General features: G+C 43.3%; 1 protein-coding gene across 3 annotated transcripts in view; it reads left to right on the top strand.

The window, feature by feature from the left end:
- The window catches only part of LOC110507323 (protein furry homolog), a 210,236-nt gene that overhangs the window by 145,720 nt on the left and 48,951 nt on the right, over positions 1-15,565 (top strand). For all 3 annotated transcript variants that reach the window (XM_090224185.1, XM_021587244.3, XM_090224186.1), the window contains exons 50-53: positions 4,428-4,604; positions 5,931-6,095; positions 11,327-11,401; positions 12,355-12,528. In XM_090224185.1, the coding sequence (XP_090080311.1) occupies positions 4,428-4,604; positions 5,931-6,095; positions 11,327-11,401; positions 12,355-12,528 (591 nt within the window). The remainder of the gene's footprint in view (positions 1-4,427; positions 4,605-5,930; positions 6,096-11,326; positions 11,402-12,354; positions 12,529-15,565) is intronic.

Here is a 15,565-nt window from a genome sequence, read left to right as displayed (position 1 = left end):
TACAGCCGGGAAGAACTATTGGATTTAAGAGCGACGTCAATTTACCAACATTACGACCAGGAATAAGACTTTCCCGAAGCGGATCCTCTGTTTGGACCACCACCCAGGACAATGGATCTAATCCCAGAAGTCGACCCAAAACAATGACGCCGCAGGTGGAGCGACCTCCTGGTCAAGCTCCGTAGACGCGCAAATCGCCCACTGCTCCCAAGTATACGTCTCGCCAACGTTCATTCTCTTGACAACAAGGCAGACGAAATTCAAGCAAGGTTTGCCTTCCAGAGAGACATCAGAGATTGTAGCCATGTTTCCGTGAAACAGAGAATGTTATCTCGGGATATGTTGTTGGAATTGGTTAAGCCACCGGGCTTCTCCATGCATCGTGCCGACAGAGATAAACACCTCTCTGGGAAGAGGTGCATGCTTCATGATTAACGACTCATGGTGTAATCATAACAACATACAGGAACTCAAGTCCTTCTGCTCTCCCAACCTAGAATTCCTTACAATCAAATGCCGGCCATATTACCTTCCAAGAGAATTCACATCAGTTATCGTCACAGCTGTGTACATTCCCCCACAAGCAGACACCACAACGGCCCTCAAGAAACGATGCATACAAAGCCCTCCCCCTCCCTCCCTTCGGCAAATCCGACCACAACGCCATCTTGCTCCTACCGTCTTATAGGAAGAAACTCAAACAGGATGTACCAGTGACGAGAATCATTCAACGCTGGTCTGACCAATCGGAAGCCACGCTTCAAGATTGTTTTGATCACACGGACTGGGATATGTTCCGGTCAGCCTCAGAGAACAACCTCTCACCCAACGTCAACAAAACAAAGGACAAACCCCTTTAGATTTGTGTGTATTAGGTAGTTGTTGGGGAATTGTTGGATTACTTGTTAGATACTACTGCACTGTCGGAACTAGAAGCACAAGCATTTCTCTCCCCTCGCATTAACATCTAGAAGTTAGAAACCAATGTACACAGGCAGTTAGAAAAGCCAAGGCTAGCTTTTTCAAGCAGAAATTTGCGTCTTGCAACACAAACTCAAAAAAGTTCAGGGACATTGTGAAGTCCATGGAGAATAAGAACACCTCCTCCCAGCTGCCCACAGCTGCCCACACCACAGATAAATCCACTATAATTGAGAATTTCAATAAGCATTTTTCTACGGCTGGCCATGTTTTCCGCCTGGCTACCCTACCCCGGTCAACAGCACTGCACCCCCCACAGCAACTCGCCCAAGCCTTCCCCATTTCTCCTTCTCCCAAATCCATTCAGCTGATCTTCTGAAAGAGCTGCCAAATCTGAACCCCTACAAATCAGCCGGGCTAGACAATCTGGACCCTTTCTTTCTAAAATGATCTGCCGAAATTGTTGCAACCCCTATTACTAGCCTGTTCAACCTCTCTTTTGTGTCATCTGAGATTCCCAAAGATTGGAAAGCAGCTGCGGTCATCCCCCTCTTCAAAGGGGGGAGACACTCTTGACCCAAACTGCTACAGACCTATATCTATCCTACCCTGCCTTTCTAAGGTCTTTGAAAGCCAAGTCAACAAACAGATCACCGACCATTTCAAATCCCACCATACCTTCTCCGCTATGCAATCTGGTTTCAGAGCTGGTCATGGGTTCACCTCAGCCACGCTCAAGGTCCTAAACGATATCTTAACCGCCATCGATAAGAGACAATACTGTGCAGCCGTATTCATTGATCTGGCCAAGGCTTTCGACTCTGTCAATCACCACATCCTCATCGGCAGACTCGATAGCCTTGGTTTCTCAAACGATTGCCTCTCCTGGTTCACCAACTACTTTTCTGATAGAGTTCAGTGTGTCAAATCGGAGGGCCTGTTGTCCGGGCCTCTGGCAGTCTCTATGGGAGTGCCTCAGGGCTCAATTCTTGGACCGACTCTCTTCTCTGTAGCTACCTACCGATCCTCGACTTTGGCGATGTCATTTACAAAATAGCCTCCAATACCCTACTCAATAAATTGGATGCAGTCTATCACAGTGCCATCCGTTTTGTCACCAAAGCCCCATATACTACCCACCACTGCAACCTGTACGCTCTTGTTGGCTGGCCCTCGCTTCATACTCGTCGCCAAACCCACTGGCTCCAGGTCATCTACAAGACCCTGCTAGGTAAAGTCCCCCCCTTTTCTCAGCTCGCTGGTCACCATAGCATCTCCCACCTGTAGCACACGCTCCAGCAGGTATATCTCTCCGGTCACCCCCAAAACCAATTCTTCCTTTGGCCTCCTCTCCTTCCAGTTCTCTGCTGCCAATGACTGGAACGAACTACAAAAATCTCAAACTGGAAACACTTATATCCCTCACTAGCTTTAAGCACCAGCTGTCAGAGCAGCTCACAGATTACTGCACCTGTACATAGCCCATCTATAATTTAGCCCAAACAACTACCTCTCCCCCTACTGAATTTATTTATTTAGCTCCTTTGCACCCCATTATTTCTATCTCTACTTTGCACATTCTTCCACTGCAAATCTACCATTCCAGTGTTTTACTTGCTATATTGTATTTACTTCGCCACCATGGCCTTTTTTGCCTTTACCTCCCTTATCTCACCTCATTTGCTCACATTGTATATAGACATATTTTTCTACTGTATTATTGACTGTATGTTTGTTTTACTCCATGTGTAACTCTGTGTTGTGTGTCGAACTGCTTTGCTTTATCTTGGCCAGTTCGCAATTGTAAATGACAACTTGTTCTCAACTTGCCTACCTGGTTAAATAAAGGTGAAATAAAATACAATAAAAAATCTGCTAACCATGTGTATGTGAGCAATAACATTTGATTTTATTTGACATATGTCTATGTCCTGGGAAATATTCTTGTTTCTTACAACCTCATGCTAATCACATTTAGCCTACTTCCTGTGGGGGACCCACCGATCCTGTAGAGGTGAACATGATTTTTGAATGACTACCTCATCTCTGTACCCCACACATACAATTGTCTGTAATGTCCCTCAGTCGAGCAGTGAAGTACGAACACAGATTCAACCACAAAGACCAGGGAAGTTTTCCAAATCCTCGCAAAGGGCATTGATATTTGTGAAAAAAATATAAATAATTGCAGACATTGAATATCCCTTTGAGCATGGTGAAGTTATTATTTACACCCAGTGACTACAAAGGTACAGGTGACCTTCCTAACTCAGTTGCCGGAGAGGAAAGAAACAGCTCAGGGATTTTACCATGAGGCCAATGACTTTAAAACAGTTACAGAATGTCATGGTTGTGATATGAGAACTGAGGATGGACATTGTAGTTACTCCACAATACTAACCTAATTGACTGAGTGAAAGAAGCCTGTACAGAATCAAAATATTCCAAAACATGCATCCTGTTTGTAACAAGGCACTAAAGTAATACTGCAAAAATGTGGCAAAGCAATTAACTTTTTTTCCTGAATACTATTATGATATTATGTTTGGGGCAAATCCAATACAACACATTACTGAGTACCACACTCCATATTTTCAAGCATAGTGGTGGCTGCATCATGTTAAGGGTATGCGTGTAATAGTTAAGGACTGGGGAGTTTTTCAGGATAAAAAAAAACAGAATATAGCTAAGCACAGTTAAAATCCAAGAGCAAAACATGGTTCAGTCTGCTTGCCACCAGACACTGAAAGATGAATGCACCTTTCAGCAGGACAATAGCCTAAAACACAAGGCCAAATCTACACTGTAGTTGCTTACCAAGAAGACAGTGAATGTTCCTGAGTGGCCCATTTACAGTTGGCTCAAATCTGATGAAACTCTGTCAAGATCTCCTGGATTGCCATCACCACAGCAGCCTAATTACAATGTCTACCTGAGACTCCAAGCCAAACTCTACACCTTCCTGATTCTTAATCTGCAGCCTTTGGCTTCATCTGGTCCAGTCTCATCCCCTCGGGAATCCTTCTCACATCCTTTCTATTTCCTCCATTATATTATAAACCCATTTCAATCTGTTCAAATCCAATTTTATTGGTCAAGGATAGCAGATGCACATGGTTAGCAGATGTTAATGCGAGTGTAGCGAAATGCTTGTGGTCAATGTCTGGTCCTTGTGAAAAAATAATATGATGAACAGAATACTGAATGTAGTATTCCTTTAACTACTGCAAAAAGGGAAAACAGAGTCTTACGTCTCAGCAACAAATTTGAAGGCACACCCAACATGACTCTATAAACAGCCTGCTGTGTTGGCTGCAGGCCCTCATTCCAGGCTCACACACACTGAAACCTTTCTCCTGGCGGATTCTCCTCAGAGGATTTGCTTTATGCTTCTTTGATAAATGAAAACAGTTTTGACGTCATATGGTGGATATCTTCTAACAGACTCTGTGTTGTGTGTCTCTCTCTCGTTGTGTGTGTGTGCTCTGTCTGCACACGCTCTTCAGACGGCCCACTGGAGGGAAGCCCTGAACATCCTGAAGCTAGTGGTGTCCCGGTCGGCTAGCCTGGTGCAGCCAACGTCCCCCCACAGCGAGCTGGCCCACCTGGACCTCCAGGTGTGGGAGCGCTCCTCCAAAGCCCTGCCCGGGAAAACACTGGACTTTACCTTTGACATCTCTGAGGTTAGTCAGACATCAATGGTTCTCGGTTTCTCTCTCTTTCACTCTCTTTTGCTCACTCTCTGTCTTACTTTCTCCCACTCTCGCTCTCTCTCTCTCTCTCTCTCTCACTCTCTCTCTAACTTCCTCTCACTCTGATGTAATGTTGTCACTCCCTGTCTGACAGCCAAGCCACGGACAAGACAGGGTTTGTTCTGTGCATGAAGCTGTTCTGTGTTAAAGACTGCTTCCCAAATGGCACCCTATTCCCTATACAGTGTAATACTTTTGATCAGGGCTCTGGTCAAAAGTAGTGTACTATAGGGAATAGGGTGCCATTTATGTCATAGCCAAATGTTTGTTGTTAAAAGCATGAAAGGCACTTAGAGGAATGTTTACTGTCTCGCATTTTCTTGTACTTTTCCTGTGTTTTCCAGGGTGTGGTACTGGTGTGAGACTGTTGATGACTGGATCTGTTTTGGACAGGAAACATGTCTTTCCTTCCAGTTAATTAGAGATTATGCCTTTTAATAATGACCCCAGTAGATTAGCAGGAAAGCTAGAAAAGTACACACGCGCACACACACACACACACACTAAAAACACTCTCAGCCAGTCTGGGCAGAGCTAGACTAGAGAGCGATGTTGTGAGGGCTAACAGACAGACAGACTGGGAAGCAATGTATGATTTATGTATGTCTAAGAACCAAACAGGCAGCTATTTGTGAGGTTTATGAATGGCAGGAAATATTGTCAGACAGGTCTACCGCTGTCCTTTGTGTGGGAATCAGGGTGGAGGAGAGTTCAAACTGGGCTGGGGTGGAGAGGGAGTGAGCTCCAGCCAAACAGAGAGCATTACAGCCTAGAGAGGAATGATTGAACAAACTTACCTCTCGTTTCTCAGACAAATTCCTCAGTATTTTTAGACGGAAGGGGGTGGGGAGAAAAACACAACAGAAGAACAGCATGTTACCGGAGGCACATGGAATCTGTGTAAATTGACTGCAGCTGGATTGAATAAGCTAATTTAGCCAAACTGGGGGATATCTTATTTTCCTAATGTGCGAATCTCTCCTGCTCGGTAATTGAGCTGCTGGGGCTATGAACGGCTGCCATTGGACAGTGCTAAGGGCTTAACAAACGCTGCCTGGCAGGTGTTGAAATATTGATGAGCGGCTGAATAGTTGGCCTGCTCTGTGTCCTGGCTGGGAGGGCTAGACTGGAGCAGCGATAGGACAGAGGAATGGGAGCTGTCCAATCATGGACTTACTGCTGCAGAGACACTCAGGTTCTGCTCCAAACCTGTGCTCTGTGTGTGACGTACTAAGGTCCCTACGTGTGTGTTTGTAGACACCAGTGATTGGCAGGAGGTATGAGGAGCTGCAAGGTTCTCCAGGCCGGGAGGGGAAAAGCCGGGCCATAGCTGTGACCTGCAGCACCTCCTCCACCTCCTCGGGTTCCACCTCCAACAACGTCCTGGTTCCAGTCAGCTGGAAAATACCCCAGTCCTCTCAGGTCAGTGTCACCCTTTCTCCCTCTTCTCCCACAGTTTCTCAGGTCAGCCTCCCCTTTCACCCCTCCTCCCCCAGTCTTTTCAGGTCAGTGTCTCCCGTCCTCCCCCTTTTCCATCCCTCCTCCAAGGTCAGTCTCCCACTCCACCCCCAGTCCTCTCAGGTTAGTGTCCCGCTTACATTTTACATTTGAGTAATTTAGCAGATCCTCTTCTCCAGAGCTATTACAGGAGCAATTATAGTTAAGTGCCTTGCTCAAGGGCACAATCAACAGATTTTTCACCTAGTCAACTCGGGGATCTGAACCAACAACCTTTTGGTTACTTGGGCTGCCTACCACCCCCTTCTCCCCCAGTCCTCCAAGGTCAGTCTACCCCTTTCAGTCCTCTCAGGTCTGTCTCACCCCTACCCAAATCCTCACAAGTCAATCTCTCCCTTTCTCTTCCAAAATGTTACTTCTATCTAGCCTGGTCACTAGTTCCTGTTTGTGCTTTAACCAAACCTTCACGTTTCTTGTATGCCATGGCAAGGACCACTACAGAGGAGTTGGCTAAAGCACACCCAGATCTGGCCTCCAGGATTATTGTGATCAGGAAGCGAGAAATAACAACAAACATAAAAAGTAAGAGTCAATATAGCTCTGGTTCAGGGCAAAGTGTGCACTCCTCCACTAGTAGTGTCCAGTAGTAGTGGAGAAACGCGCACTACCCCCTGGACTAGAGCTAGAGTCAGGGGCTCCACTCTGGTTTTTATCTAAAGCTCATATCTTGCATTTTTACACAATCCAATATGCTGTCTCTATTTAGAACAAAAAGTAAGCAAACATGCCCACTGTCATCAAGCTAGGTAAGAGATCATTATTAAGTATGTTTAATGTGATTAATCAGACTGAACAAGATCAAAGGTAATTCAATAATAAATATTGTTGCACCTTTAACCGATAGAGTAACAAATGAACAACTCTTGGAAAAACTACAGACTTTTGATTGACTTTAAGACATCCTCTATATCAAATTTCAGTCAGACTGACCTGCCAGCCCGAGCCACCTGCATGCCCGACCCCCACCAGTCTAGTCAATAACTCCACTCTCTCCCAACACAAGTTCCGTCCCAGTTCCCACCTTTTAAAAAATGTTTTGTTCCCAAGGGAAAGTTGTGAAAATAAATAAAAAACACCTAAAATATACATTAACATGCATTAATCTCATATGCCTAACAGTACTGTAGAGCTCTTTTTACTTGCACACAATATAGCTGGGTCGCCCCCCAACACAACCCACTCAGCTTTAGGATCTTAGTGAAACATTCATTTTTGGTTTTGCGTGTGTTAAGCCAAGGCCAGAGCGACAACCCACAGGACGAAAGACCCCCAGGGCCAGGACTGAGGAGCGCAGCAACTAGAGATTGCCTAAATCGGTATCTCCACTGACATGGGCATGTTTTCAATACAGACTACTTTATTCAAACTGTATTCCATATAACACATCCAGACCTCATGAAAGTTGCCCAGTATACCCTTAATCTTGTAATAAATCAAAGCTAGTGATACATAACTTGACATTGTGTGAGGAAAACCAACCTTCCAATTAATGGTATTGCATTTCTTAGTTGCTATAAATGGCTACACAGTTTCTTCAGATAAGTCTCCAGTATCAACATTTCCAAGCAAACAAAAACAGGGAGAATCTATAGACATGCAGAGATAAAAGAACATACTGTTTGCCAGAATTCCGCCAGCCTTCACAAGACCATAACATATGCAAATGGGAACGCTTTTGTGTTTTACACCTCAGCAGAGGAATGACATTTCTGAGTCCATGTAATTCAGTTTCACTGGCATATAGTACTTTCTATGGATGGCCTTAAACTGTAGTCATTTATGTCTGAGATGATATGAACATGACTGGACATTAAAACATATGTATCCATTCATCATCATCAATAGCTTCTACCAGGTCTCCCTCATATTTTTGTTTTACATATTTGTGTCATCGGGAAAAGCCTCTATCAACTCTTGATACAGTTTGGAAATCAACTTTGGGGGTTTGTCAGACTCCCTTAAAATGGCATTTGGCTTTTCCAGTGTTTGCTGCAGAGAGTGTGGTGTGTCTTCAGAAATTCACCTCACCTCTGTCACAGACTGGTCTTCCCTGGCTGCCTGACCCTGCTGGGACCCCATCACCATCTGATCCTGTTGTGTACTGATTGCACTAGAGGGCTGCATTCCTACTGGATGTCTGCGGGACCTTGCTGCGCAGTCAGCATTTCTCATGCTACGGGCAAGGGGGGGTCATAAAGACGACTTTCGGATGCAAATATTTTTGTTGTCCCACAGATTATTTGGAAACGGTCCTCTTTCTGCTTTGTGTGCGTTAGCCTACCTATTGTGTTAAATGCGCATATCTTTGCATTGTTCACACATTCGCTGCTTCAACTTCAACATTAGCCTACCTCTCCTAGTTGGGTGTGAGAGTAGGCTTCCTACATAGGCAGAGAGTCATGTGGCAGTTAACTTGAATATGAAATTAATTATGATTAGACTGAAGTTTACTACGGTCTCTGTAAATTATTATTGATAATGGAAGAAGTGGAGGGCGCTCAACCAACAGGAGTCGGAAGTGGAGGGCGCTCAACCAACAGGAGTCGGAAGTGCAATCAAAACATGGAATCATCATTGAAAAGGCACAAAGCACACATAGGTTAGGTTACTATGGTGAGCGACCGTTGAGCCTATTCATTTAAGTATTGATTACCCTTTTATTTGCCTCTGCCTGCAAATTGTCCTCCTAATAGGTGGGCGATATTCTATAGGACTAAGCAAAACGTAGCAAGTGTCACTGCCCTGCAAGATCAGGTGTGGTCTCAATTAAATAGAGTAGGATATAGCCTATGCATGTGTGAAGAAGCACGGGGCAGTTATCTTTCCAAGGTAATGTACTTCCTTAATAGGCCTATTATTAGGCTATAGTTTACATTGCCTAGAAATAGGCTTAAATATTGATCACCCATTATTTCACCGTCTGAAAATCTTACCACTCCCCCCAAAAATTGCTTATTGGCTGATATAGCCCATTAATACAATATAAGGCCCATGTAAGAATCTCTGGTAATTGAACCTATTTCTTAAGTTATTTTTGCAAGTTTGAAATTGCCTATAGGGTGCAAAATTGCTGGGACCATGGCTGGCATGTGAGCTGTGTCACATACTGCGGTTGGGTTTGGGACCAGTTCTTGCGGTAGTGTGTGGGTGTCAGACAGAAGGCCAGCAGGTGAGGGCGGGAGCGGGATAAAGAAATCGGTCCAGCGCAGACCTCTACTGTGCATCATGACAGTGAAATCTGTAACATTACAGCTGTTTATTACTGTCAGTGTGAAAAGTAGGTAATTAGCTAGGGAAACTGACAGCTCAATAACGTTACATTGCCATTCTGACTAATAAAACTCACATTGATATTCTGACGTTTTTTCAGTGCAATCTTCAATTGTTGGCCGATGGGTTCATCATTTGATTCAGGTCTAGTTTGATTAAGGCAGAAAGAATATCTAATGTTAGCCAACTTTTTGCCAGCGCTCTCTTAAGTTAATTTACTTCTGAAATGAGACAAAACAAAGGCTACAAAATATTTCCATCCAAACAACAGCTGTTAGATAGTAATACTAGCCACGTCATACCGCTCTCTGACAGATACAGTTGAAGTCGGAAGTTTACATACACATAGGTTGGAGTCATTAAAACTTGTTTTTCAACCACTCCACAAATGTTTTGTTAACAAACTATAGTTTTGGCAAGTCGGTTAGGACCTCTACTTTGTGCATGACGCAAGTACTTTTTCCAACAATTGTTTACAGATAGATTATTTCACTTATAATTCACAGCATCACAATTCCAGTGGGTCAGCACTAAGTTGACTGTGCCTTTTAAACAGCTTGGAAACAGCTTGGAAAATTCCAGAAATGTATGTCATGGCTTTAGAAGCTTCTGATAGGGTAATTAACATAATTTGAGTCAATTGGAGGTGTACCTGTGGATGTATTTCAAGGCCTACCTTCAAACTCAGTGCCTCTTGGCTTGACATCATGGGAAAATCAAAAGAAATGTGTAGACCTCCACAAGTCTGGTTCATCCTTGGGAGCAATTTCCAAATGCCTGAAGGTACCACGTTCATCTGTACAAGCAATAGTACGCAAGTATAAACACCATGGGACCACGCAGCCGTCATACCGCTCAGGAAGGAGACGCGTTCTGTCTCCTAGAGATGAATGTACTTTGGTGCGAAAAGTGCTAATCAGTCCCAGAACAACAGCAAAGGACCTTGTGAAGATGCTGGAGGAAACGGGTACAAAATTATCTATATCCACAGTAAAACAAGTCCTATATCGTTATAACCTGAAAGGCTGCTCAGCAAGGAGGAAGCCACTGCTCCAAAACTGCCACTACGTTTTGCAACTGCACATGGGGACAAAGATCGTACATTTTGGAGAAATGTCCTCTGGTCTGATGAAACAAAAATAAAATGGCCAATTTGGCCATAATGACCATCCAAACAGTCTACCCAACCACACCTTTGTCTACTTTTTTAATCAATGTAAAGCTGGTGTAGGGACAAAAATGCAATTTCAGAATGTGAGTGTTTAGGCATCTGGATATAGGACCATGCGGACACCACAGAACGGGCAGACAGGCCGTGTGAAGGCAAAGCTTCTGGAAGGCTGGCTGGACCAGCACAACAAAGTTGAGCATCGTTCAATGTGTATGTGTTGCGCTCTTGGCTAGAGTCAACAATACGTCAAATCTTCAAAACTTGTGTGATGACAAATATTAGAGTACATTTCTGTGTACTTTAAGTAGAACAAACATTCCTACGGTGTTCAAGTTATCCAATGTTTACAGTGGGCAGGAACAGGGTAGTATTTTTAAAGGAAACAACAGAAGTAAAAAGAGTATGTAGCTTAAAGGAAATTTTACTCAACTATTTTTTAGTATTGTGATCTATTGTTAATGCAATCACAAAATTGTGCATGACAGCAGCCAGGTTTTCAAGATGGAGAGCTTTCAGTACAGTGATGCATTTCCTTGAAAGAGATGCACGGTCAGATCATGTTTTTATATTTTTATTGACGTAATCGGATTTGTTGTGTCGCTGTCCGCTCAGGGGTCCTACTCCACAATCTGAACAAAGCAGCTCTGCTCTGGTGGAACGTCACCTCACTTCTCTCTTCTCTCCATATCTGCAGAAGAGGACACGGGAGAAGCTGGTGAATGTGTTGTGTCTGTGTGGACAGGGATTGGGGCTCACTAAAAACCCTTCGGTGAGACACACACACACACACACACACACACACACACACACACACACACACACACAGTTAATGTTGAGTATTCATAAAAGTGAACTTTTTTGTTCAGAATCACTGAGAGAAAGCAGCAGTCATCACTTATTCAACAATTAGACACACTGATTGTGATAATGGCCTACCGGTACTCAAATTGCAGGCATTTTGTGAAAGTTATACACTGAGTGCACAAAACATTAGAAACACCTGCTCTTTCCATGACAGACTGACCAGGTGAAAACTAGAATCCCTTATTGATGTCACCTGTTACATCCACTTCAATCAATGTAAATAAAGGGGAGGAGACTGATTGTGTATCTGTGCAATTCAGAGGGTGAATGGGAAAGACTTAAGTCCCTTTGAACAGGGTATGGTAGTAGGTGGCAGGCGCACCGGTTTGAGTGTGCCAAGAACTGCAACGCTGCTTGGTTTGGCACGCTCAACAGTTTCCCGTGTGTATCAAGAATGGTCCACCTCTCAAAGGACATCCAGCCAACTTGACACAATTGTGGGAAGCATTGGAGTAAACATGGGCCAGCATCCCTGTGGAATGCTTTCGACACCTTGTAGAGTCCATCCCTGACGAATTGAGGCTGTTCTGAGGGGGTCCAACTCAATATTATAAAGGTGTTCCTAATGTTTTGTACACTCAGTATGTATGTTGAGGGGTTAAGAATGACGTGTAACCAATGTCATAGTAGTGCCTTAAGATTGTGTAACATGACTGGCTATTTAAAATGGAAGACGTTTAAAAAATAGATATACTAATAATGTTTATGCACCGTGATCCCATATGAAAAAGATTGATGAGAATTATGTTTGTTTGATATGAATTGTAGATTTAAGCATGCTTTTTTTAATGGAGTGGGGTACTCCCATGTATGCTTCGTATGCTTTTAATACACCCGTATGTATCCTCCCGTCCCCAGGTGATCTTCTCCAGCTGTGGCGAGCTGGACCTGATAGATCTGCAGCCCAGCCTGGTGTCATCTGAGGAGGGGACACAGGAGCAGGACAACAACATGGATGACACCACGTCCGAACAACAATTCAGAGTCTTCAGAGACTTTGACTTCCTGGACGTGGAGCTAGAGGAAGGAGAGGTGAGATTGGTTGATTGATTTTGATAATTTAAAAACATAATTCTAATCACGCACCTGGATGCAAGGCCTTTGAAATCATTGAAGATAAACGCAAAAAACCCCAGCTTTATTACAGTTTATTTCCAATGTGGTCCTCTGGTTAAAGCAATGAAGCTGACTGTCAGGGCTGAGAATATAACTAGTATAGTGGGGGGGGGGGCGCAGTGTTGTAGTGCACAGACGTACTCAGTGTGTAGTGCTGTTATAGAACCTCAGTCTCCCAAACCTTATGATAGAGGTAAAAAAAAAAACATAATCATCATAATCATTAAGTACGGTGTACATATGACACTAATGTACACAGTATTAGTGTAATCATTAAATCAGAGAGTTGGAAACGTTCTCAATCCCAAATGAGTGTCTCAACCATACGAATGGAATTACTAGAAGGGGCATCTCAATGAAGCCATGATGGGTGGCCCTTTATTAATCTATGGTCTCAACAGATCTCCAGGACACTTTGTTGTGTCTACTTTGATTTCTTCTCTTCTATCCTCTAATGTAATGTGGGTTTATTTTTTTCTGTTTTTGTCTGTGCCACCATCTAGGAGGTCCAGGTAAGTCCAGTCATGTTGCAATTCAATTACTGTATTGTGTAGATGGGATGTAGTAGTCTATGGATCCAAACAGTACCCTATTTCCTATGTAGTGCACTACTTTTTACCAGAGCTCTACAGTAGTGCACTACATAGGGTGGATTCTTTCCCTATGGAGGTGTGTGATACAGTAGCACTGTGCATGCTCACGCACATGTTTGGAGTGTGTTCAGGGTTTACTCACCCTAATGTTAAGTCAAGCACTCACTTAAGACTCTACACTTCCTGTCAGGGCCTGTGTTCTTAATACTTCCTGTCAGAGGGATACTATAGCATCATGTAGCTCGGACGTGACCTAACAGAATCCCATCAACACACATTACACACAACCTTCCATTCACTGGATATGAGCAGACTTATTGCTCTTAAACGAGTAGTACAGTGCCTTGCGAAAGTATTCGGCCCCCTTGAACTTGGCGACCTTTTGCCACATTTCAGGCTTCAAACATAAAGATATAAAACTGTATTTTTTTGTGAAGAATCAACAACAAGTGGGACACAATCATGAAGTAGAACGACATTTATTGGATATTTCAAACTTTTTTAACAAATCAAAAACTGAAAAATTGGGCGTGCAAAATTATTCAGCCCCCTTAAGTTAATACTTTGTAGCGCCACCTTTTGCTGCGATTACAGCTGTAAGTCGCTTGGGGTATATCTCTATCAGTTTTGCACATCAAGAGACTGAAATTTTTTCCCATTCCTCCTTGCAAAACAGCTCGAGCTCAGTGAGGTTGGATGGAGAGCATTTGTGAACAGCAGTTTTCAGTTCTTTCCACAGATTCTCGATTCGATTCAGGTCTGGACTTTGACTTGGCCATTCTAACACCTGGATATGTTTATTTTTGAACCATTCCATTGTAGATTTTGCTTTATGTTTTGGATCATTGTCTTGTTGGAAGACAAATCTCCGTCCCAGTCTCAGGTCTTTTGCAGACTCCATCAGGTTTTCTTCCAGAATGGTCCTGTTTTTGGCTCCATCCATCTTCCCATCAATTTTAACCATCTTCCCTGTCCCTGCTGAAGAAAAGCAGGCCGAAACCATGATGCTGCCACCACCATTTTTGACAGTGGGGATGGTGTGTTCAGGGTGATGAGCTGTGTTGCTTTTACGCCAAACATAACGTTTTGCATTGTTGCCAAAAAGTTCAATTTTGGTTTAATCTGACCAGAGCACCTTCTTCCACATGTTTGGTGTGTCTCCCAGGTGGCTTGTGGCAAACTTTAACCGACACTTTTTATGGATATCTTTAAGAAATGGCTTTCTTCTTGCCACTCTTCCATAAAGGCCAGATTTGTGCAATATACGACTGATTGTTGTCCTATGGACAGAGTCTCCCACCTCAGCTGTAGATCTCTGCAGTTCATCCAGAGTGATCATGGGCCTCTTGGCTGCATCTCTGATCAGTCTTCTCCTTGTATGAGCTGAAAGTTTAGAGGGACGGCCAGGTCTTGGTAGATTTGCAGTGGTCTGATACTCCTTCCATTTCAATATTATCGCTTGCACAGTGCTCCTTGGGATGTTTAAAGCTTGGGAAATCTTTTTGTATCCAAATCCGGCTTTAAACTTCTTCACAACAATATCTCGGACCTGCCTGGTGTGTTCCTTGTTCTTCATGATGCTCTCTGCGCTTTTAACGGACCTCTGAGACTATCACAGTGCAGGTGCATTTATACGGAGACTTGATTACACACAGGTGGATTGTATTTATCATCATTAGTCATTTAGGTCAACATTGGATCATTCAGAGATCCTCACTGAACTTCTGGAGAGAGTTTGCTGCACTGAAAGTAAAGGGGCTGAATAATTTTGCACGGCCAATTTTTCAGTTTTTGATTTGTTAAAAAAGTTTGAAATATCCAATAAATGTCGTTCCACTTCATGATTGTGTCACACTTGTTGTTGATTCTTCACAAAAAAATACAGTTTTAGATTTTTATGTTTGAAGCCTGAAATGTGGCAAAAGGTCGCAAAGTTCAAGGGGGCCGAATACTTTCGCAAGGCACTGTATGTAATCCGTGTTGATCACTGTTGAGGTAATGTCCCAAATGCACCCTATTCCCTACACAATGCACTACCTATAGATTCCTCTCCATTTATGTTGCATTTGCTCAGATTATTATTTAATACCAGTCATGTACAGTGAATTATGTTAGAATGGCATTGATTCTAATACATGTGAATAATTTCCATAATAATAACACTATGTACATATGTAGAAAAACAAAAAGGGCAAAACCCCACCCCATCTGTCAGCCCAGCTAGCAACAAACGTTCCCAAAACTTTAGAGAACATTTCCTTCCGAGTCTCATTAGGTCATTACCTAACATTTTCATAGCAATGTTCCAGTGATGTGCAAGGACTGTTTTCAAGAGACCATCTCCTTAATGTGAAACAGAA

This window comes from Oncorhynchus mykiss, chromosome 27, assembly GCF_057628025.1.
Source record: "Oncorhynchus mykiss isolate SJ-2025 chromosome 27, ASM5762802v1, whole genome shotgun sequence".
Lineage (NCBI taxonomy): Eukaryota > Metazoa > Chordata > Actinopteri > Salmoniformes > Salmonidae > Oncorhynchus > Oncorhynchus mykiss.
The sequence above is the reverse complement of the archived record's forward strand: the minus strand, read 5'-3'. Positions and strand labels throughout refer to the sequence as shown.